This window comes from Dermacentor silvarum, chromosome 1, assembly GCF_013339745.2.
Source record: "Dermacentor silvarum isolate Dsil-2018 chromosome 1, BIME_Dsil_1.4, whole genome shotgun sequence".
Taxonomy (NCBI): Eukaryota; Metazoa; Arthropoda; class Arachnida; order Ixodida; family Ixodidae; genus Dermacentor; species Dermacentor silvarum.
Window position 1 is genome coordinate 391760192 of NC_051154.1, and position 25911 is coordinate 391786102.

At 44.7% G+C, this 25911-nt stretch overlaps 2 protein-coding genes across 3 annotated transcripts in view; one reads left to right on the forward strand and one right to left on the reverse strand.

The window, feature by feature from the left end:
• The window catches only part of LOC125943813 (uncharacterized), a 269745-nt gene that overhangs the window by 96682 nt on the left and 147152 nt on the right, over positions 1 to 25911 (forward strand). The window lies entirely within an intron of this gene.
• The window catches only part of LOC119446406 (uncharacterized), a 36201-nt gene continuing 21942 nt past the window's right edge, over positions 11653 to 25911 (reverse strand). Inside the window, exons 1-2 of one of the 2 annotated variants that reach the window (XM_037710837.2) lie at positions 15226 to 15340; positions 11653 to 12150 (exon numbers count right to left, since the gene is read on the reverse strand). In XM_037710837.2, coding sequence (XP_037566765.2) covers positions 11909 to 12150; positions 15226 to 15304 — 321 coding nt within the window. In that variant the 5' untranslated portion in view covers positions 15305 to 15340 and the 3' untranslated portion in view covers positions 11653 to 11908. Of the gene's footprint in view, positions 12151 to 15225; positions 15341 to 25911 lie in introns of those variants that run through there. The other variant, XM_049660665.1, reaches the window with a different exon arrangement.

Sequence of the window (25911 nt, forward strand, 5' to 3'; positions counted from 1 at the left end):
GAATAATGAATCAGCACTAACTATAACCGGACTTGCAGTTCTTTCATTCAATACTCGAACTAAAAAAAAGAATAAAAGTTCGACTGCAGGATTTGATGCCCTAACTCTAAATACACCACAGTGCACGCCGTTTCAAACTGTTTTTTTTTTTGACGTCATTGTTGTTTTGATCGCCGAGGTTATCTAAGCGAGCCAGACCCAGCAAATACAGCTGCCGGCTAATATCTTTTCATCAGTACCACAATCGCACAACCATCCCTGTCCTGTCTGTGCAGGTCGCCACCGCTCAGAGTAGCCAGCAAAACGGGGGCGATGTCACCGAACGCCGCCGAATGGCGACAGGATGCACGGGCAGCCTCGCTCAGCATCGCAACAGCGTCGGGCGTCTGCGGCTGCACCCGGTACCGGCTGTCACGGCAGAGGATGAGTGGGTCCTCCAGGTGGCTCTGGCTGCCACACTTACTCTGTGGATTAAGCTGAGCGGCTAGTCGCGCGGTCCTCCCTGTCAATGTGACCAGCGGCCTTTACACTAAACTGCCATCGCTGGTGTCGCGGCATGACTAGACGACTGCAGGCAAGGCGCGGGCACGGCGTCGTCAAACTTCTCATGTGCCACCCCGAGGCTGACCGTGCACGGTTCCTACAAGTGCGGCTATCTAGTCTCCCGACTTCTAGCCCTGGATCTGACGGCGAACCAGTGGAACAATGGGTCAGCCTTGATCGGAGCATTCACGGCTCGATCGTCGACGGGCGCCGTTCGCTGCCAGTGGCAGCGATTTCGTGCCTAACGTTTACTTTTTATGGGTGATGTTTATTTCAATTCGCACTTTTGTATGTTATGAAAACACAGTTTTTCCTCGTGCACTTGTGTTTCTTTGGCGAGTAAGCCATAAGCCATTAGCCGCATCAGTACCCCGCACGTTGCGGCAGTGAAATGATGCGGGAAGTTTTACCCTGGCAAGCATCTGCCGCGACACGCGATCATTCCAACATCACGTACTTCCTCGCGGCAGTTTCCGTCTCACCATGCAACGTTATAGCGGGCACGCCTTTTGTGGCCCTCCTGCCACACTACGTTTGGATATTGGAGAAATGGTTTGCTTAAATTGAAACGGAAATACATCGAATGATATGTGATTTTTAAGATGAAAAGGCGAGGATGCATTCCGTGTCACTGTTCCAAAATCGTCAAAAACTAAATATGTGTAGACTAAATGACAAATAAACCATACAAAAACAAAAGCATCAAATGTAAGCCGGCAATAGAAACTATGAAAATTGAGCTTTCTCAGTTGGCGGAGGAAAATAAATGTTCAGGTAATTATACCGGACAATATTATTGCACCTATCACAAGTTGTTGCAGGGTGTATTTACAGAAATATAGTGCTGACGAAGAACGAAGAGAGCTCAGCTAGGCTGAGTCAATTTTTTGTCCTCTTCAGAGCTGTCAACGTAATCTTTTTCCCTTCACCGTAACAATAATTGCATACAACCAGGTGCATTGAAATTTCAGTGGCTCTGAGTAGATCTCCTTGCATATTGTTTCTGGATATTAAACGATTACTGACACAAAACTGTTATGCCTGTTCTTTAAGGGGCGAAGCTTTTTAAGGTCGAGCCTTGTCCCACGTCGCGCCGTTGTAGCCACGCTAGTACTCGCCCTCTCGCTAGAGACGCGGCTGTGCTCTTTTTCTCTCTCGTTCCCGACGCGCGCGCGCTCTCTCTCTCTCGTCTGTAGCTAGGGGCGCTGCGGTGCACAAGGGCGTTCATTCCCGACGCGCGCTTTCTTTCTCCCTCGTTCCCGACGTGCTCTCTCTCTCTCTCTTGTCCGTAGCTAGGGCGCTGCGGTGCACAACAGCGTTCGTTCCCGAAGCGCGCTCTCTTTCTCGTCCGTAGCTCTGGTTTACCCGAATGATCCCCCGGTGCTTTGACAGCTCATCATCATTCACGTCGTGGATATGCGGTGATTTTTTTTTCGTTTCTATGTAGGTATCAACACCACAATTATATTACGAAGGCGTCATCATCATCAGCCTATATTTATGTCCACTGCAGGACGAAGGCCTCTCCCTGCGATCTCCAATTACCCCTGTCTTGCTCTAGCTGAATCCAACATACACCTGCGAATTTCCAAACTTAATCAATCCACCTAGTTTTCTGCCGTCCCCGACTGCGCTTCCCTTCTCTTGGTATCCATTCTGTAACTCTAATGGGCCACCGGTTATCCATCCTACGCATTAGACGGCCTGCCCAGCTCCACTTTTCCCGCTTAATGCCAACTAGAATATCGGCTATCCCTGTTTGCTCTCTGATCCACACCGCTCTCTTAAGGTCTCCTAACGTTAGGCCTAACATTATTCGTTCCATCGCTCTTTGTGTGGTCCCTAACTTGTTCTCGACCTTCTTTGTTAACCTCCAAGTTTCTGCCCTATATGTTAGCACCGGTATAATGCAATGATTGTACACTTTTCAGTGGTAAGTTCCCAGTCAGTATTTGACAATGCCTGCCGTATGCGCTCCAACCCAATTTTATTCTTCTTTAAAGCTTTTTCTCATCATCACGGTCCGCTGGGAGTAATTGACCTAGATAAACGTACACCTTTACAGTCTCTAGAGGCTGACTGGCAATCTTGAATTCTTGTTTCCTTGTTGATGATGATGATCCACAGCACAAATGGCACATACCCACCGTGGGGGATCGGCCAAGAATTGGGCGGTTTGGAGAAAATGGATTTAAATAAAATTAGAAAAAGATAAAAAGAAAGAAAAAAGGAAGATGAATTCTGCTTGGTCTTCTAATTACTTATTATAATTGACTATTTTAGGAAGGCAGTCGATTCGAATTAATGATAAAGTTTTGCATTGCAGTGCAAACATTCTGGTGGCTGTACCTCAATGTGGAAGCTCCAAACGAAAGCAAGACGGTAGCGTTCATACTGAGGCCAAGTTTGTTTACCGGGTCCTCCAGCACCCTTTTCCTTACTGAGGAGAATCGTCGGCAAGCAAGGAGAAAATGATCAATAGTTTCTGGTTCGCCGCACTGTATACACAAAGGAGATGCCGCCAAACCAGCCCTGTGTGTATAGAAATTTAGTGTCGGGATGCGGCAACGTATCCTGGTTAGTGTAATCTCTAATTTTCGTGTTGGGCAGAATTTACGATTCCAAGGGAATAGTAGATGGTGGTAGTCAGAATGCGAAGCCATACTAGAATTATATATCTCATTCATCATTGTTAATCTCCTAAACCTAGCGGCAGTGATATAGGCGGTTGGGGGAACGGCAGGTACTAAAGGACCCCCTAGGGAAGCCTTCGCTAATGAATCTGCACACTCATTCAAAGGCAAACCTTTGTGCCCGGGCACCCAAATTAAGCGAAGTAAACTCAAATGAGACGGAGCTAACAGATGTAACTCTTGCAAAATTTTTGAGTCACTACGCGTTGTAAGCGACGAACACAGAGAGAGTGAGTCGGTGATAATAGCAACTGATGAATGAGAGGGGTTCAACTTCCGTAATGCTAAAACCACAGCTAAGAATTCCGCTGTGTAGATAGGTGTAAAATACGGAAGTCTAATCGAATAGGACCAATCTAGCGAATGAGAAAAAATTCCTACACCTGCCTTTTCGTGGTTCTGTGATGCATCTGTAGCTATTATAGCATCGGTCTGAATATGACACAAGTGATCATCCAGCATGGCATTGAGAATTCGTGAAGATAAAAGTTTTGCATTATTTGGGTAGATGTTATCAAAAATACTTTCTAGAGAGAGGGTAGCAGACTTTGTAGGAGTTATATTATAGAGCTTAACATTCAACGGCTCGAGTATTGCCTGCGCAAAAACCACCTGTGGCGTGTGAAAACGGGGCCAGTGGACATTAAAAAATAAAGTGGGCTGACTTATGAACACTGTCTGGTGTCTTCTGAAAGGCGATTCGTGCAGTCGCAGAAAGGTTTGGACTGTTAGTAGTCTGAATCTAGCCATTAACGATGGCACTCGCGCTTCCAGGTAAAGCACAGCGTTCGATACGAATTTGGGGAGGCCAAGGCAGAGTCGGAGCGCATCCCGTTCTATTAAAACAAGGGGACGAATTTTGTACGCGGCACTTCCAGAGAAAAGAACACACCCAAATTCTAATACTGGCCTGACATACATTTTGTATATCATTAGTAGTGTGTCTCTTCGCATGCCAGACCGATTGTTGCTCAGCCGTCGTAATATTCCGAGAGCACGGCCCCCTTTTTTAGCAATATACTCAATGTGCGGTAGCCAATTGAGTTTATTGTCATAAATCACCCCAAGGTACTTGGTTTGTTCAACTTGGGGGATGACTTTGTTCTGATAACAGAGAGTTAAATACACTGGACTACTTAGCGGAAAGGCCAGCACCGCACTCTTGTTAACGTTCAGAGATAGGCGAATTCCTTCCAGGTATTTTTCAAGTGTGTTGAGATAAGATTGCAATTTTCCGTAAAGAGACTGAATGTCGTCTGCAGAAGCAAAAAAATGCAATATCATCTGCGTAGACATATGTGTTTACATCAGCCTGACAAGGTATACCACTTAGTAATATATTGAAAAATACGGGAGACAAAACGGCCCCTTGAGGTACACCCCTGGTCTGTGTAAACCTTCTAGAGGCGATGCCATTCCTAACACAGAAAAATTCTCTCCCCCTCAAAAACTCGGCTGTCCATCTTTTAAAGTAATGTGGGAGATCTAGTGCATTCATTCTATCCAATAATATTGCATGCTCGACACTATCATAAGCTTTGGCGATATCTAGCGTGACCAGTGCAGCACATCTCCCGTGGCGCCGTGCAATATGAATTCGACTTTCTATGTCTGCGTGCGCACACCAGATGGACATGCCTGGTCTAAAACCAATTTGGAAAGGGCTGAGCAGTTCTCTGGTGTTCACGAACTTCATGATTCGGACATTTAGTATTCTTTCGATTAGCTTAACAAGGTTTGACGTTAATGAAATAGGCCGAATGTTCTCCAGTATATATCCACTACCTTGATTTTTGAGTAATAATATTACTTTAGCGAGTTTCCATTGCAATGGGATCCAAGCCTTCTCAATAGAATGATTAACCAGAGCCAATAAGACATCAGGATACTCCTTATACAAAATTTTTATCATTGCGGTGGTAACCCCATCCGGACCTGGGGCAGCAGCGGGCAAACTTACAATCACTGAGGCCAATTCCGGTAATGACACCTCTTCGAAATTGTCCACAGAGCCAAGCAATAAAGGCCGACAAGGGAGACAAGATGAAAAGCGGCTCTCAAGCCCTTTGCCAATTTTTTCCAAGAACTCAGTAATTTCATTCGGTGTAAGAACAAGTGAATCTGCATTGATTGATGGTTGAATCATCTTCAGTGATCTTAGAAAGCGGAACAATGCCCCTCTGTTGCGTGTTTGGGACAAGAAATCAAAATACCTGATGTTAAACTCTTCTTTCGCTTTAGAAACTGTACGTTTAAAGGTGGCCGCTATGTATTTGTAATCATTCCAGTTTTTTGGACACTGGTTGTATAGGAGCTTTTTCCACGCAGCTTTCCTCCGCCTAAATTCTCTAGTGCAGTCGTCATTCCACCATTTACTAGGGCTATTGCTTTTACTAGAACAAATTACAAATTCAGATCGTTTTTTAGAATCCTCCAATATCGAACATAAAGTATGAGCCTTTTGAATACAACTCATATGTCTCATGGAATTAAACGCTGTTTTCAAACAAGTATTAAAACGAGTATAATTAATAAAACTTCTCTTATGAAGCTCCGGAGAGGTTAGCGGGCCTACCACTTCAAGAACAACAGGTAGGTGGTCACTGTTTGTTGCGCAGTCAATCGTTGACCATGAAGACACAACAATATTTGTTCCAGAGAACGTCAGGTCTAAAAAAGAGCGAGACTGTCCTCGGAGAAACGTAACGGCTCAAGTGTTCATGCAGGAAAGCCCATTATCTACTGCCCATTCCCACAGTCGTTTACCACACTGATCCGTTTTGTATCCCCATGATACATGATGCGAATTGAAATCACCAGCTAAGATTATATCTTTTCCGCAATTTGCTATAATTGAATCTAAGGAACTAATGTTCTGGACCCCAACAGGAAAGTAGGAATTTACGACTGTGAAAGGTCTACATCCGGGCAAATTTATTTCTACCGCAAGTATTTCGCTGTCTGGGGCCATTAACGTGAATGCTAGCTTTGTTATGTGGCAAAATTTTGTTGAAATAAATATTACAATGCCTCCGCCTCTAGTAGGACGGTCCAAACGAAAACATCGATAATTTCGCAATGAAAAATTTTTTCCTGTATACAACCAAGTTTCTTGTAAAAGTATGATATCCGGACAAAATTTATGTGTGAGATGAAGTAAATCTGTTGAAGCAGCAAGTATAGAACGACAATTCCACTGAAGCACTCTCATCAGCCCTCGGGCGGCGAGAGCACCGCAGTGGCAATTGCTCTCTCCAAAATAGAGTCTGTTAATTCGGCGCCATTAGGGCTTTTCTTGGGTTTAGAATGGGGGCGAGAATTTGAGCCAACATTAATGGGGGACCCGCGACGTTTGGGGGCCCGCGACTCCACATCCATAGTCGATACACCATCCAACTCCAAGTTACTGGGACCAGCCATATTTGATTCCTTGTCCGTACTGACGATTGGCAGATTGGGCATGTTGAGCTCAGGTACCACATTAGGAAGAGGTACAGAAGTTGCCTGCAGCAGTTGCGTTAATTGTGCGGACACGATTTGCGATATACAGTCAGACACACTTTCAACGAGGCGTTCCATGACCTTAGCCATTGACTTTTCGACCGCGGTTGCAATCGCTTCTGAAATGGTTGAATCCATGGCAGCAGGTTGCCGCGCCACAACACCAGCGTAACCATGGGATCTTTCCTTTACAGCTACAGTAGCCTCTCTGCGGGAGCAACGCCTTTTATCCATTACTTCAAGAATTTGAATTTCTTGTGATCGAGAAGGGCAGTCAGAATTATTAGCCTGATGCGCACCTCCACATAGGCAACACTTCTCCGTTTGAGTTGCGCACTCATTGCCCGGATGTCCCTCACCACAGACGCAGCAACGAGGACTAGACTTGCAGCCACCCGCACTGTGTCCAAAACGCCAACAACTACGGCATTGTAACGGGCGCGATGCTAGAGGGTCTACACGAAAAATTAGTGGCCAAATTTTTAATTCTGAAGGACATGATGTACCCGCAAACGTGGCAATCACAGATTCTGTCGGTACACGTACGTTATCAGTCACGCGGTTGCACCGATAAATGGCAATAACACCTGCCGCAGAGAGCTCTTCCAGTGTTTCTGACGGACTCAGTCGAGAGTCCACACCACGCACTATTCCCTTCGTGCATGCCAGATGAGGTGGAATGAAAGCGTTCACCTTAATGGAGCCAAACGAGGAACATTTTAGTAGATCTGCTACACATGCCTCATCTGGCGATCTGCAGACGATGCCTCCTCGTCCAAATTGTCGAACGTCTGTGATATGCAGGTAGTGATGAGTCACAGACTTAAGATCCGCCTGAATTGCTTGCGGGTTATTGATTCGAATGGAGCCGCCATTCAAAGGTACCAGCGCCACCGGAATGCTGCTCACTCCACTACGAAAAAAGGCTTCTAGAGGCATTTGATTAGGAGGGACAGAAGCTGACCAGGGGCAGCGCCCCTGGCCAGGCGAGCTATTCGTCATGAGGACGAGCTGACTGTCTCAACCAAAACAGTACAGCCTTCTGTAGCTTATTGCCAAAAATCAAGCTTAAACCGCCCAACACTTAGCCGAGCACCCCACAGCGCTTACGTGACCACCAGATGCTTGCTTGTCTTCCAGCGAGCCCGTCTCGACCCTCTAGCGACGGACGGCTCGGGTACAGCTTGCAGACTCTTCGTTTCCTTGTCAGGCTATTGAACATTATCTTTGCCTTCTGCATATTATTCTTCAACCCCACTCTTACATTTTCTCGGTTAAGGTCCTCAATCATTTGCAGTAATTCGTCCCCATTGTTGCTGAATAGGGCAATGTCGTCTGCAAACCGAAGGTTGCTGGGATATTTGCCGTTGATTCTCACACCTAAGCCTTCCCAGCAAAAGAGCTTGAATACTTCTTCTAAGCATGCAGTGAATAGCATTGGGGAGATTGTGTCTCCTTACCTGACCCCTTTCTTGATAGGTAACTTTCTACTTTTCTTGTGTAGAACCAAGGTTGCTGTGCAATCCTTGTAGATATTTTCCAATATATTCACGTATGCAACCTGTACTCCTTGGTTACGTAATGCCTCTATCACTGCTGGTATCTCTACTGAATCAAATGCTTTTTCATAATATATGGAAGCCATATAGAGAGGCTGATTGTACTCCGCAGATTTCTCTATTACCTGGTTGATGACATGGATACGATCCATCGTAGAATATCCCTTCCTGAAGCCAGCCTGTTCTCTTGGTTGGCCGAAGTTACCTTCGTGAATAAATTACCGTGGTGAATATTTTATACAATACTGAGAGCAAGCTAACGCTTCTACAATTATTCAATTCTTTAACGTCTCCCTTCTTGTGGATGAGTATAATGTTGGCGTTCTTCCAGCTTTTTGGTGAACTTGAAGTCGTGGGGCATTGCGTATAAAGGGCCGCAAGCTTTTCAAGTATGATATCTCCTCCATCCTTGATTAAATCGACTGTTATTCCATCTTCTCCAGCAGCTTTCCCCCTGGTCATGTCTTTCAAGGCCTTTATAAGTTCATCGCTATTTATAGAAAGGGCCTCTGTATCCTGTTCACCACAACTTCGACTGAAAGTAGCTTGGCTGCTCTGGGAACTGTACAGGTCAGTATAGAGTTCTTCCACTGCTTTTACTATATCATCGAAATTGCTGATGATATTACTCTGCTTATCTTTCAGTGCATACATTTTGCCTTGTCCTATGCCTAGTTTTCTTCTCACTGATTTCATGCTGTGTCCATATTTTACTGCTTCCGTAATCTTTTCCACGTTATAATTTCGGATATTCCTTAATTTCATGTTGATCAGTTTCGACATTTCAGCGAATTCTATCTGACCTCTAGAGTTTGACACTTTCATGTTTTGCCGTTTCTTTATTAGGTCCTTTGTTCCTTGGGAGAGCTTACCTACTGGTTGCCTTGGTGCCTTACCTCATTTCAAGTGCTGCTTCTGAGATCAACCTAGTTACGGTCTTCATTTTTCTGTTCTAAAGCTGCATATTTGTTTGCGAGCACCAGCCTGACTTCGTGCGCTTTTACCCTCACTGCATCTAGGTGGGCCTGTTTCTTCTCGGCTAATTTTACTCTTCAAATTGAGAGAAATCCTAGACCTCACAAACCTATAGCGACTGTACTTTACTCCACCTAACACATCTAAATCCTGCACTATGCTGGTATCAGCAGACAGCATGAAATATTATTCCTTGCTTGTTTCTTGATTAAGGCTTTTCCAGGTCCACTTCCTGTTGCTGCGCGACAAGTACCACACTAAGCAGTAAATTAGGCAGCACACAACAAATTTTAGAATGAAGCAGACAAAAATGTCACAGGCCTGCGCGGCACACGCAGCACAGTCACAGCATAAGCTGGTGGAGTGGCTCAAGAGTAGCTCCAATTTGGGCACCACGCACAACAGGGTCTTCGCGGAAGTCTGTTCGCCTCGTTTTGACGAGAACGATCTGAATTGTTCACCCGGCGTCAACGGCGAGCTGCAGGTTGTAATGCTCTCTCCACAGCAGTCTGCTGAGCCCGATCAAGCCTTACAATTACAACTTACACGTCGGGCGCGCCGCGTTTGCAGGCACCTTATCTAGATGACGCCACCATACTGGCGGAGGCTCGGCAGCTCGGGAGTGCGTTGATTGTGCGCCTCGTCTGAATCGCATATCGTCGTCTGCGCCTGCGGACGCTGCGTTTGCAGGCATCTTACCTAGATGGTACCACCATACTGGCGAAAGCTCGAGTCGGCTCACCCTGCGTTTGCCTTAGGTTATTTTCCGCGGCCCGATAGCAAGCGCTTGCGTGGCTCAGTGGTAGAGTATCTGGCTCCCACGCAGTGGGCTCGGGTTCAATCCCGGCGAGAATCGGGTACTTTTTTCGAGTTTCCGGCGACAACGGTTACGCGGCCGCTGGCGACGGCATCATCGCGACACGAAACGGCTATTGTAATGAGCCCATAACAGCTTACGCTGTAAAACAATGAAGTTATTAGGTTTGAGATCACAGGGTGATATTTACTGGCAGTTGTGATGGTTAGGACATTCATCAAGTTTTTTTTATTCACTGAGGTGAAAAGGATCAGGACAAGTGCAAGATCACACGCACAGTTTTTTTCACATGGGGCAATAGCACAATAGGGAAATGGCACAACACAGCGATAGTATGACAATGAAAGTGGTACTAGTTTAGAGCAGAGCAGGCAATTCACATCAATGAGTCCTATGGCTCAATAATATAGTCTGTGACTCGATCCTCTATCGAGTGGTTCATGCTCTAGCAATCTTAAAAAATGTGGAAATGTGTCGCACAGTTAGACAGCGGCACAAAGAGAGGTCAGAACTGAAGAGACTGCAGTTGGAGAGCGAGGCGAGGGCGAGCCGAGCCAAGCTGTCGGTAGCATGCGTCACGAGTCGCCTTCAGGAGGCAGCTCGCATGCGGTGAGAGGCTCTTGAGGCCTTCCCAGGCTGCCCTGTACCTATGGTAGGTCTTAGCAGCGAAACACTGGCAAACAGAAACGGCGAGTGGACCGGGACAGACGTCCTTGTTGCGGGCAAAGTGTCATTGACGTCAGGGCCACGGCCATTGTATAACTGGTACTACGTCTTCCGAGATCCTGAGCCTGCCAGCATCCACCTCGTAGCCGATCGTCGCTCATCTGCGCCGATGTTCTTTCATGTACACGCCACCCGACCTCGGCTTGCCCTCCTCGTGAATTCTCCTGTGAATTCTCCCGTCACCGCAAGACCGTGACGTTTGCGCTTCAAAGTTCGTCGTAATGTCTCATTACATTCACCATACGTTCACTACAGCAGCATTGAAATTAACGCGTGCACTCGCGCCACATTTTTGGGAATAAACAAATTGAACGGTGAAATACGATATAGTTCAGTTCTCTGATGTACCGCAATATGGAGGTTAAAAATCCGGTTTTCTAGTGCTTCCAAGCGATTTGAAGCACAGCTCAGTGCACTCAGCGCGCTTTATTACAAGAAAATTAGGCCTAATTGTTCACAGCGGAACGTCAACGCGTTCATTTCAATGCGCACCATCGACCGCCTATCCACGCTAATGTGGCGATGGTACTGTCACCTATAGTTCGATCTCGCGGCCAATAGACTATATTACAGAAGCACTGGAATGCCACCATTATGCGCAATGCTACAGTTTTTTGTTTGTTTTTTCTCGCCATCAAAGCCTAGTGCTTCGGTTGGCTTGCGTCCATGAAAATGATAGTATCGATGGGTTCGGTGTCTCACGACTATGTTAATTTGAAATCACAGCACAAAACTGAGAAACCAACAGCTCAAGATGCCGATTCCCTCACACAAAGTTTGAACTGTCTATAGACAACCGTTACAGTGAACTACACACGCTACTTGGTGAGGTCATACTTACAGTGGCTCTCTTCGCTTACGAAGAGATTGCTGGTTGAGGAATTTCTCTTTCCACATGGCAGCCTCTTCTCTCAAAGCTAGATTTGATTTCTTCATTGACAGACTTCATATTCGTTTCACAATTAATGGAGGCAAAAGCGGCTAGGAGCTTCTTTGCGCAGTCCTCGTTATGTGGACTCAATGAAAAGAAAAGCAGGTACGATAACTTGCAGCTGGTGCTATAACTTGCGCCAGTCAGAGCCAGGCTCTGAGCGCTATTTCTCCGCGGTGAGCTGGCCCTTATGGGAGGCCGAGGTCTTGCAGCCTTCACACTGGTTCTGAAGCTCTTCCAACTCTGCCTGCAACCTCTCCTCCACAGCCTCCGCGGTGAGCTCGTCTATCTGCTGCCTCAGTGCGTCCTTGTGGGCATCTCCTTCCGTGACGCACTCATAGACGCACTCTTCCTCGGAATTCCTCTGAAGTTCCAGCTGGTTGTTCAGCTTCACCTCCACGTCACCTGTGCATTGTGTTCGAGTTTTTTCACTTGAAGGTTGATTGATTGATTGATTTTATTACCGCAATGCAACGCAGAGGCAATCAGACATGGTATAGTAGAGGACCTCGGATAAATTTGGGCCTCCTCGGGCCCTTTAGCTCCTTAAGCCATTTTTACCCTTTTTTGGGAAAAAATGAACTAATTTTTCATGATCAGAAATGCTTCAAATACATGTTTAAAACAAACACAATCTCTGGAAACATTGCAGGCAAATAAAAAAAATTATTATAGACCACCCACTTTATTCTTTGGAACTTTGTGAGAAAAGATTGGATTGTAGTGTTCCTGTTCCATTGATATTGTGCGAAACTACTGCACATTACCGGTGGTGTGATAGCGCTTAAACCACTGTACTCTTAACTGCACGTTATTGCATCACCTACACCTGTCCGCCTGTGAACATTTAAAATTCGCCAAATCCGGCAGACAGGACGAGGCTAGCGCAGTTTCTTTTGAAGCTATAAAAAAAAACACGGAGATAGCACAAATTATTAAAGCTTGCTTCGATCACCCTTTTTTTCTAAGGATGCATACGTTTTTTGTTCATAAGCAAAAGCAGCAGCAAGCTTGTAACAGCACAGACTGACAAGCAACACATTTCTTTGAGACCGCTTTTCCAGGGACTTGGCTGTTCCAGGTTTCGCCTGTTTCAGGAACTTGTCTCAAGCTCGCTTCAAGCAGGTACCCCTCTTGCGGTCTTGCACTAATAGAATTCTGGGGTTTTACGTACCAGAACCACAATTTCATTACGAGGCACGCCGTAGTGTGGGACTCCGGATTAATTTTGACCACCAGGAGATATTTAACATGCCTCCAATGCACGGGACACAGGCGTTTTTGTATTCTCATATCTATTGTCTCTTTTTGTGGTTCTGGGAGAGTAGCACACATTGCTAATATCGCTTTGCATTTATAACTAGCACCTCAAACCAAGGAGAACAGACACCCGATTTACTAAAGTTAAAAAGACAAGATGGCACGGAAGAACGTGCTGGACATTGCGCTCAGGACTTTGCACAGTTGTGAAATTCACCGAAGGGAAGCAAAGCAGTGTAATTTTATGTGTGAATCTGCATCATTGGATAAAGTGCAAATACATATGCTGATGTTTCCACAAAATGATCATAATGATCTTAATCAGAATAAAAACAGCCTTTTCCTCTAGTAAAGCCTTTGCTACCTATGCAGAGTTTATCACCAGCCTCTCGATTATGTTGTCTTGCACGATCAGTGAAACGCGATGCCTGTGTGTGCACAGCTATAAGTCATTGTATCAACGCTACTGTTCTTACACTGTTTCTACACAATACTGCCACACATCAATCAGGGCCAGACAAATTCTGGGGTTTTACATGCCATAGCCATGATATGATGTTGAGACACGTCACAGTGGGGGACCTACGATTATTTTGATCACCTGTGGTCCTTTAGTGCCACCCAACGCATGGTACATGGTCCTTTTTGCATTCCGTCCCCTTCGACATGTGGCCATGCCGCTGCGGGGATTTGATTCCGGGGCCTCTGGCTTAGCAGAGGAACGCCACTACTCCACCACAGGGGTTAATCAGAATCACAACAAGCATGCCAGATGTACCAAGATAAATACAAAATAAAATGTAATCTTGTGTGAACGGTCATCTAAATAAGAACCAATAGGTTTCACATCATTCATGTTCCTGGGCAACAAAACAGACGTCGCCACTTTTTACACATGGTAAATCAACTTGCTTTGTCGGTAGACAATGTCTCACCTAAACCAATATTCTGCATATCACAGGGAGTCATATGAATTTGCTCAGAAGACTTAAGATTTATTATTATGCCCCTATGAGCACTGACTATGGACCGTTTGCAACTGACCAGTGCATGTGACCAAGAGAAACATTTTACAGCAGTGTTCTCACTCAATCCTACTATACAAACGAATTTTCTGCAATCAAGAATTTTAGTTTGGGATTGCTGGTCTTGGGTGATCGTATTTTGTTGTCTCCTCCAGAGTAGAGAATGCTGTCTATCTTTAAAATGTGTCCTTTTTCTACATCTTGTATCTGTGTATATTCCAGTGCCTCTGTCATCTGAATTTTATGCAAGCATTATGATATCGCCTTTGTACAGCCCAAAGTGTCGTCGTTCACAATGCTGGGTGTTCCTTGTTATCGTAATGATGTTTACACGTACTTCACTGGCCTGCGTCTCTTGCGTTCCTTTTTGCCTGCGACGTGCACGCAAACAATGGGAGTGTAGTGTATTGACCACAGCCTTTAGCATTAATTGTGCGCTTTATTCAGAATGGCATGAGACAAACAAGATGGAAAGTGGGTTGCAGATATTGCTCTGCAGTGGCACAGCTGTAAGCTCCGTGGTAACAAGGACAGAAAGGTGATAACAGCGTCGGTGGGTGCCACTGGCATTTAGCTTTCCCGTTTGGTTGCCACTTTTTGTTTGAAAACAAACCTTTGGCTTCAAAGGCTTTGTGGAACAATTGTCTCTAAAGGCACACTAAAATAAAATAAGTATAGCTGTGTTACTAAATCACCCTTCTACAATACCGAGAAAGCCACTCATACCACGAAAGGAGACTTCATCAGTCGGAAAAGATGCAAGATCGAAAGACGGGTCGTGATACCACCTTGGAGTTCACGCACCAGTTCGCCATGACATGAATTTTATTGGTGTCTTCTGGGGCCTAGTTCTATCGGTAAAGATGGACTACATTGCACTTTACAAGAACCAATACCTGAATTTAGAAATTCTTGTGAATGTTCACAGCTTCAAAATGGGCCACATATGGGAAATACCTACTTTCAATTACGCGACATCACACTGGCGATCCAGCATTGTGATTCCAAAAATGGAAGTTTGACGTTCGGTTTCTTCTAGTAACAAGTCTCTTACCACCAAGCTACCGAGAATAGTATTTTGAAAGAACACTACGAGTCTAAACTGAATTAGCGTTCCCTTAATATTTCACAGGTTCTCTGCCTTTCTGAAAAGTGTCGCGCATTTAAAACACAAACTGAAAACTATCAACCTTACCTATGCGATCTTCCAGAGCTTGGTTGTCATGCTTGAGACGGGCATGCCCATCTTCCAGCTCCTTCACATGTGATGCCATCTTGCCCCGATCACTGGTTGACCTGGCTGTGGTCTCTTCCAGTTCACTCTGTAATCAAAAACAATTGTGCATAAATGAAATGGAGGTCACGTGGAACTGAGGATTATAAAAATTAGCAGCCACGCTTGAAAAGGACGGAGGGCTGAGTTAGTCATATCTGATTTATCATAACCAAGCGACACAGCACAGGTAATAGTTGTGTATTTGTCTTCGCATACTAAGCAGCATTTCTTGGCGTTTTTGCACTGATAGTATGAGGCACGCATCCCTTCGGCAACCACTGCACATCAGCCATTGTTGCTATGCCTGATTGAACAAATGTTGCTTGCATAAGACACAATGAATTATTCATAGTGTGTTACGTAACAAAATAGTGCGAAATTTCAGGGCAGTTTTCGAATGTTGCGGATACAGCCTACATTAGGTATACATAATGGGTCTCAGGAAGGCAAGAAACAATTGCACATGATCAGGCTACACCGCACAACAGTTAAACTAGGCAGTTTTCATCAAACTAGACTGCCACAGGAACTGTCCTCTTCCTGTTAGCTCAATCGTATCTATATCTGGAGTTGCTTCGACCTCACACTATGAGTTACCAACTATTGTCATTAAAAGCTAGCTCTTCTTGCATTATGTGCCTTTGCCACTGAAGTTCAGGAGTTCACCAGTGAAATTTCTGCAGCGATGTCCACTTTATCTATGCACTTCAATGGCCCACTGCTCTCCATTGGCCATTGCACTTATCAGATCTGTTTGTCACCCACTTTCATCTGCAATGGTCACCAAAATCCCCCACGGATCCAGCACATGCTCAGTGACAACCAATTTCTCTGGCGGTTTTCCAATACTTTTTTGCCACTTTCCGAGCCCAAACATGAGCCACTCGTGTGAAGCAAGAGTTGATAACACCCATGCATGTGCCGTGGCACATGACTACCAGGCACCATGACCCAGCACGCAAAAGTATGCGCTCAAGCCACAGTAGTTGCTCTTTCTAAAAGCACACCAGAGCAGTGATGTACTCGTGGCTCACACAGTGCAATGTCAGCCTTTTGCTCCTTACTGAATGCTTCTCCAAAAGATGATACATAGATTCGGTTAGACAAGTAAACTAGTATCCAACAATAAATAACAGGTAAATAAAGCCGCAGAGTCAATTTCCAAACACTGCACCACAATAACTTCATGCAAAAACCAGAAGTTGGCTTTACTGAAATACAATATTTTCAGTGGCAAAAATAACCCCTATGTAATTAAGGCAAACAATGCTGTTCTGTGATTGCGTGTGCATAGAAACGATAACAGAGCATCAGTCCACGAGTAGCTGTGGATAAGCTCAGTTCACTCTCAGCAAGGAGCAGCACAATAGCCTGAGCAAGCTAGATAGGAGAAGGTTAAGATAGAAGCAAAGGGAACTCGCCTGCAGCCGACAAGATTCTTGCTGCAACTTGGCGTTGGTCTCCTGCAGCTCAACCATGTGCGGCTCCGTGTAGCAGCTAACACAAACCGGCGGGGCCTGCGAGCTCCTCAGGAGTGGCTTCTCTCTGTTCGAGTAGAAGCTAACCAAAGCGTCCAACTCATGCGTCTTCATGCCAAGCTCGAAGCGTAGTTCCCCGACCTCGCATTCCACAGAGTCAAGCCTGGCGCGGCAAGTCAGATTTCTCGGCCAGGGCTTTGGAGAGGTCTTCCTTGAGGTTGTTGCACTCCTCTTGAAGCTTGGACACCTCACACTGCGGCACCAGTCACGTAGCGAGAACTTATTAGTAAGGAAAAAACTAGCTTTCTCACTCTGAGCAAACAGATAAGGAAACTATACTCCATTTCATACATAGCAGGCAGCGCTACGAAAACATCTCACAGATCCCATTTAGGACCAACAAAGTGTGTCACAGGTGAAAGAAAGGTGCGTCATGTAATTCCACGGTTAGGTCGTACACCTTTAAGGCGCAAAATATGACAATTGTTTCGTGGAAGGCATAGCAGATGTGAACCTACTTCGGACCAAATGAGCGGTGCGACACGTATCTGTGACTAATGGCCACAGCGCATCACTTGCGGTCATAACCAAAACAGTGTGCAACATACTGGAAGCACAAAAGTGAACAAATAATGAGCGATTTGCTGTAACCTCACATTTAAAGGTTGTAGTTCTACAGTCGAATCTTGATAATTAGAACTTTAAGGCGCTCCTAAAATTTATTTTAAAAATTGGGTTTGAAATAAAGGAAGCGCTTTGAATGAAGGACTTTTGCGCAGCGCTGCTTTAAGCGGCGCATTTTAAAAGTATGGCTTCACTGCAGTGTGAAACTTGCAGTTTTGAAGCTACACTTCTAGTTAAAATTTTTGCTGCTGTAAAGCTGCACCTCAAGGCGAAATTCACATATAGCCCCAACATATTTTCAAAAACAAACCTCATGTGGAACAGGGTAATACAGAAATATGCTTAGAAACACTACTTTACTTGCCTCAGCCTGCAGCGAGATATTTTTCCTGATGACCGCTTCGTAGTCTTCTCTGATGCGTTTTAAACGGAATGGAGTTGTTCCTGCAGGAGCTGGTTTTGTGCTGAAGTCCTACAAGAAAAAAGCAATAATGCACTTGTAAATGGCCGCAGTCGCTTGTATGTTAGGTGACCAATGTTGCAGGAACAGACAATTTAAAATTACACGTGCTGTTATACACTCCCCCCCCCCCCTAAAAAGTGCGCACGCTCTCGATGTTTGTGAAGGCCACTGCCAAATGATTCTCCAATGAAACCTGAGCAATTGAAAATGATAGTTAAAGCTAGGTGTAGAAACCTTCTGCCTTTGAAGAAGCGTATGTGGTCTGAGATGTGCCTGACTGTTTACAATAGAGCCATATTCACAAGTATTGGAAAAAAGAAATCTTACTAACCAGGAAAGTGTACGACATAAGGTCACTAAAGAATTAGGAAGACGTAAATTTAGTGAACACCTACGTAATGCAAAGTGTTGCACAAATTGTTGCAGCATGAGTTGCTAATGCACGCCCAGATAGTGGGATCTGAGCTGCATGAGACATGCATTTTCATTCTTGCGGCTTCAGCAAGCTTACGCTCCTCGAATTCAGCCTGAGTCAACAGCTTCTTCACACGGGGCCACTTTGGCAGAAAGATTTAACGTGCCTACTCCGCAAGAATCATTGTGGCTCGATGTGACTGACACGCGTCTAGGGTGGGCTCGATCGGCTCGAGGCGCGCCTTGTTGTTTTCTAATGCGTAGCGTTTTAAGACAGCGACAGGAAACAGAGCTCGCGGACGACGCTGAAATACGATGCCGCCAAAGAGAAACATGACACTGACTTCGCGCCACCTGTGGCAGTGAACGGCGTGTTTAGGTTAGCGCCTAATAAAAGCGTTCATGGCATTGCGGTGTGCTTCCAGCGGCACTACACCACAAGGGCTATAAAACAGATAAGTGAAGACGCTTATCGCAATGAATTTGGCGGTGATAGCTGTGAATTCAATGTGTATAAATATCCCGTAAGGATATTTACTGGTGGCGGAAGAGGGAACTGAGCGCGTGCTGGTATTTTCATGTGACACGGGCGGGTAAAGGCCGTTTCACATGGTGCGATTTTGCACTGCGATTATCGCACCGGAAGTGCGATTTCCGTCGCATGCGACGAAAATCGCAGTCGCAGGGCCGGTTCTGCGATTTTCGGCTGCGACCAACCGGTTGGTCGCAGCGTCGCAACGTCGCAGCAATCGCTGCGATTTTTCCGTCGAAATTGCGCCGAGAGGTATTTCGCGGTCTGTTTTGGAAAATGGAGGCGGTCGCTCAACGCAACGTTTATAGATACTTTTTTGTCTATAAATATTGGATCAAGAAGCCTCGAACAGTGCAACTAATTGAGTGGAGCCTTGGATTGCGCAATCGGTACGTAACATAAGCACCGACACGCGAACTGTGCAGATAAAAACTCGTAGGTGAGATTCGGTTCTGTGATTTCTATGAGTTTGTTGACACGCTACGTTGCTAATCTGGCGACGCTGTTTTTTAGGTTGGCTTCCGGTGCTGATATAATTTTGCGCGATTTTCCGTTATTCACACGCGCTGCGAGTTGGTAAATACTACGAGGTGTCCCTCACGGGAAGGCATGGCCTTCGGATGTCGTCCCAATTTTCTGGTTCTGGAGACAACTCGCGATATACGAAAACGCCACAGTTTTATCGCAGTATGCTTTTACGTACGGAAAAATTTAAAGAATATGCAACTACGGACAAATGCTGTGGTCAATAGGTCACGCTATACGCGCGACCATTTAGTTGCAGTCGGTTGGTTAGGGCTTTCATGCGCATTTTTCCCCAATGGATTATCTCATTTCAAGGTTCTGTTACTTCCACTGCGAGACGCAAAGCGAACGTGCAAACTGGATATCGTAATGAATGTTCTACAATAGCATATTTCACACTTTGACTGGGAATAAGCAGTATTGCCAATTTGTTTTCGAAGCAATATTTAAAGTTTTTTTTCTCATTTTTCTGATGCATCATTTTTCTCCTGAATAAAAAACCAGTAAACCTTCAGTGTGTTGCAGACTTTGTATCCTTACTGCATCTGTATTAACCCTCACATTAAAAGGTAATTGCACATTTCGCTTACTTCAGTACATCGAATTACTTTTGTTTATGCTGGTTGTAACATATCACAGTACTCTAAGAAACTACTTAGCCATAAACATCCTTGCCTTTTCTTGCTTCTCTGTCCCTACTTCCTGTAAAACAGATGCAATAATGCGAAAAGCAGGCAGACATCTGGTTTTTATAAGTAGTAGATAACACATTAAACAAAAGCAGATCAAAATTGTGCAGTGAAGTCAGCCAGTTGCATTCCTTCGTGTGAATGATAGTATCTTTTCAAGTGTGTGTGGGTGTTGCATGTGTACAGCTCATAAAGTGTGCAGACTCATCACGAGGCGTAGGTATTGCCTATCAAGATGGAGGCAATGTTGCTAATTAGTCTGCACTTACATGTATTACTGCATAAACTCGTATAACCATATCCCATCATTACTCAATCGAGCTTGCTCAGTCATATTCACCAAAATTCTACTTATCCGAGCTTGCTCTGACTCATATTCAAAAAAATTATACTCGGCCGAGCTTGATCTGACTCATATTCACAAAGATTCTACTCAGTTAAGCTTGCACCAAGTCATATTCACCAAATATCTACTTAGCCAAGCTTGCTCTGACTTATATTCATCAAAATTCTACTCAGGTGAGCTTGCACTGAGTCATATTCACCAAAAATCTACTTGCCGAGCTTGCTTTGACTCATATTCACTAAAATTATACTTGGATCAGCTTTCCCTGACTACCACATGACAATATTCACTAAAAGTTTACTGAACTGAGCTTGCTGTTACTCGTATTCACCAAAATTCTACTCAGTCAGGCTCAAACGAACTCAGACTTACGGTTAGTTCGAAGTCTTAGTGAGCCGACCTTTGAATGAGTTCACCGTGCTATGTATACATTACATTATGTGACCTGTGCGGTGAATAAGCAAACATTGTCTATAAGTACGTGTTGCATCGGGTGAAATAAGGACAACTGTAAACACTGCAGTTAGTTTTCTAGAGTTTAACTGACCGTTGCGTGAAAGCTTCGCCTCATGTCGATTCAAGCAAGTGCATTGGATCTGCATCATATTTTTTGCCAATCCTGCTGGCTGTCCTAGCCATTACTGGATGGCCACATTTTGTACATTTCAACACAAACTTGAATAAATGATTGTGGCGCAATATATTAAAAAAATATGCTTGCATCACTGCACGTATGACAACCAGAACATGATACAAACACATGCACATAAGATGCACACAAATGATAAATACATAAACAGACGGAATCAGCTAGCCACCACCTATTGAAAAAAGAAGAAAGCGCAGGCCAATGCTGCAATGGGACTACGTATAACCATTCCCCTTGCTAGGTACATGGGTTATAGGAGAAACACAAGTGGAACCTAGCAGTTACCTCGAGGTAGCAGCTATGGACGCTTTTGCATTCGCAGCTGGCCACGCAACCACTCAAGTGTGTTCAGTGTGCACTTGTACTTAGGCACACTTTTTATTGTCAATATCTCAAAAATTTAATGTGGCTCCTCAAAATTTTGAGAATGTTTGGATTCTGAGGCTTGCAAAGGTAAATATTTTTATTCCATTTTCGTTCAAGGTGAAGGCTTATACAAAAGATTAGAGATATTGTCAGTGCCCCTCACTTTCTCTCAGAACATAAGTAGTCTGTTATTGAGATTCTAGCAGCTTTTCAACAGCAAGAAAGGGAATCAGCTTCCCCTGTTTTCAGCATTGGGTTAATGCAGGCAATTCAGGTAGGCATAAAGTTTTGCTAATACAATCGGTTCGGGAATACCAGATTAGACTGTACCTTGACACTTTCTTTCCACTTTCTTATTTTAGCAAATAACCTAGTTTGAAATGGCTCCAGTTAGCATGCTCTAACGTTGGTCTAATATAGGTTAAGTACATGACTAGGTTAAAAGAGTGGGATGCTGGCTTTCATTTCCAGGAAAGGAATCATAGCACCTGCTCCAGTTGCATGTTTTTGGTTATCAGAGGTATTCAGCCTCACTTTAAGAATAACGTGCTGAAGCAGGTAGAAGCACACGCATGCCATTAGCGGATAGTTTCGATAGCTTCTTACCTTACACTTGCTACCATGAATACAAAATTTTAGCGTTCGATTTTGTTATTAAACAAACAAACGTACTCCTAACAAAGTATTTTAATGTTAGCCGTGTGGCTACGCGGCTGCGATACGTACTGCAGCATATTAACTTAAGCTTCTTGATACAGATTCACAGCACACTAACAGCGCAAGAAACAGGACGAGAAAATAGACGACGCCCATGTCTGCTAGAATGATACGATACTACGTACACAAGTGACTGCAACTCCTAAAACAATGTGGTGTCGGCTTTTACGCCTTTAGAAACATTCAGAGAGCACTTGTATGAATAATTACAGCACAGGCGCCGAGACGGACGAGCCAGGCTGGCGCTAAGATAAACGTTCACAACACAAATGCCATTGCACGTTCAGTAATTGCACACAGATCATTTGCGGCTTTGTTCAGGGGCAGACGTGAGCTTTTGGGTTGATGCTTGCTGCTAAGTTTGGTGCAAGAATATTGCTAGGAGCAGGAACCGCTAATGCGCAATCACGAGCAATACACACACATCCGTTTTTCAGAAGCTGACGTTATCACGGGTAGCGCGAGGGTCTCTGCGTTGACATGGCGACTTCGCTGCAGCCGAATTCCGAATACTGCATATGCGATGACAACAGCTATAGGGGCTTGTTGATAGGTGCTCTTGTAATTTGTTTTATCGCAGGAAGAACGACGCGGCATAAAACACACACGAGACAACACACAACGCCGAACGACCACCTGCGAACAGCTGTTTACGTCCGCCATTTCTCCTCGTATTGAACTTCACATACTGCTGTTGCGCACTACAAAACAAATTAAACTTTGAAGCGTTTTTAAATTACAAAACGCATGTATTATTTGTTCCTAATAAAGAGAGGTAAATTATATTATAACGCGCACGGCTTTTTCAATACATTAAACGAATTTATGCGGAGTGTGCGAAAAAATCTGGCAGCAAGCAACCCTGGGCGTCGCATAATCGCATTGTTGACATCGCACCATGTCAAACGCCCATTGCGAATTTCGCATCTCCGAAAATCGCAGCTGCGAAAATCGCAGTGCAAAATCGCACCATGTGAAACAGCCTTAATGCGGGAAAGCCACAGTGCCAGGCACCTACGGCCATCGCAAACGTTGGAGCCGGGAGATGGTATGAAAGGGGAACACATTAACCATTGTCTACGGTATAGTATGGTTAAATTAATCAAATAATAGGGCTATACGTGTCAAAACACGATCTGATCTGGCGCAACCTTTATTTGTCGCCAGTGGGAGAAAACTCACAGCCTCAGCATGACAGATGCGTTGCCCTACCATTTATGCTATGGCGACGTAGTCGCCTTAGCACTCCCTCCAATCATCTTTTCGTCCACTTTCAATTTATTTTTTCTCATTTCCTATTTCAATAAAGCTAACTGAATTCTGGAGTTTTACGGACAAAAACCACGATTTGATTATGAGGCACGCCATAGTGGGGGACTAAGGATTCATTTTGACCGCCTAGGGTTCTTTAACGTGCCCCCAATGTGCGGGGCACAGGCATTTTTGCATTTCGCCCCATCGAAATGCGGCCGCCACGGCCAAGATTTGATCCTGCGACCTCGTGCTTATCAGCGCAACATACAGCATTGTTCACTGTTAAACCTGCTTTCTTTTCTCCATCGGCTAAGCAAAATAGTCGACTTCCGTGTATTTTACCTAGACGGAACCGACAAAATTGATTGAATTCTCCGGTTGGTCAAATTATGTGAGACACAGAAAAAACTTCAATACACAGATTCGCAGATTCAGAGCCGCAGATTCGCAGAGCCGCAGATTCATTTGCAAGTATTCGCCCGATTCTAACACGTCCCTGAATCAAACGGGCGCCCACTTTCTATGTGTCCAAAGTAGCGAACTAACACAAATGACATTAAAGCTCCAAGCGCAGCAGAAATCTAACCGAAGTTTTTAGCAATAAAAATTGGTGTTTCACAATCTCAACCCGTTTCCTATAATAAGCTTTTCCGCCGAACATTTGTGCTATGCGGTAAAGCATACAAACTCCGTGAAGGCGGTTTTCCTTTCTTAACCGATTAAAACGCACAGGTTGTTTTCAGCCCAATTTTCTTGAAAAAAAGAAGGAGAAAGCGCGCATTAGAGTCGGGTAAATACCGCAATCAGACATTGTGACCTACGGTTACTGCTTGCGTCGAAAATAGCGTTTTCGACGGGAGATGTGTGTTCAACGCATTCACTGTCCCTAAACTCCGCAAGACAAACTCTGCCACTAAAGAGGACGATATTTGGGTCAATATATGGGGCAGGCGCATGCGTGCTGACGGGTTAAGTTGAAATTATCCGGCGAAGGCCAATTTTAGGAACAAAATAACGAAAGTTTGGGACCATAGAAATGCATGGGTGCCAGCTGGAACCTTCGGTCAGGATCGCATTATTTAAAAATATTTAATTAACCAGAGGGAACGTAATTCAACTGTGTCACTGATTATAAGTGTGACGGCAAAAGTTTTCGAAGCAATACAGAAACAAAATGAGTAATGCAGTTTTCTTTTAGATTTTGAGGCGGAATTCTACATCACAACCGGTTAATTTTGCTTGCAGTCTACCATTTAGTGTTTTTGACAATCTAGCTATGTAGCAGTTTCATCTTTTACGCTACAACCAGTTATTTCATCAGTGCAACCGGTTCTTTTATATGTATCTACGGCGCACAAGTCCTTCAGTAATAGTTTTTTTATTTTTTGCACAACTTTTCTTAATGGTAACCATTTTTCCAGCACTTTTGTAAAACCAGTCATACAGCAGCAATTCTTTCTTGGAGTTTTTTTGCAACCTAGATCTAATGTTGTTGAGAGTCTGTTCATGCATATGACCTGTGAATTAGTGACCTTGTGTTTAAAACTGATCATTTGTCATTGATAGCTGTTTTCTTGCACTAGTCAGTGGAGGCATTGTACCTAATTAAACTTAGCATAAATATTTCGAACCCACAGTACACAGTGCACGATGCGCGATCTTATCACACTTCGACTATATGCGGAACCTAGGCTTCCTTTGGCACAAGCTGCATGCTGATTGATGAAAGAAAACTTTTTCGATGCCAGCCCAGTGACGGTTTTGGTTTGGCGCACTGTACGGCACAAGATTGGGCAATATATTTAAACCTCTCCTTAGTTCGAACTGCGTTTATTCTAACAAATTTCCCGTCTCCTTGGGGTTCGAATTCATGAGATTTTACTGTACAGCTCAACATATTTTGATATTTAAACAGCAGATTGAGCACTAAAGATACAGCTTCCACTGCTGCCCAGAATGGCTTGCATGTTGGCTGGTGAATTGCACAAACATACGACCCATCGACATCGCCCTACCATGTCAGGGTCCCTGAGCTGCTTCTCGACCGTGTGGATTTCGACGGCAATGGTCTTGCGCTCCTCGATCTGCCGTGGTTGCTTAGTGGTTATGGTGTTGGGATGCTAAGCACGAGGTCGCGGGATCAAACCCCGGCCCCGGCGGCCGCATTTCGGTGGAGGCGAAATGCGAAAACACCCGTGTACTTATATTTAGGTGCACGTTAAAGAACCCCAGGTGGTCCAAATTACTCTGGATGTCCCCATTATGGCGTGACTCATAATCAGATCATGGTTTGGGCGCGTAAAACTTCATAATTTATTATAATATTATTGCGCTCCTCAACTTCTTGCTCTTGCACACAACAAGCTTTCTCTGCACCCAGCTCTGCAGCGAAAGAGAAGAGAGCCTAGGCGCTGAACAGACATAGCCAGAACCAACGCTAAACGGAGCGTAAAAGTGGCTATTGTTCGTGAGGACCTTGCAATTACAGAGCAAATCCACCGCTGTCCAACTTTTATAGATGCGGCAGCCAATTATGTTTGATCATTTT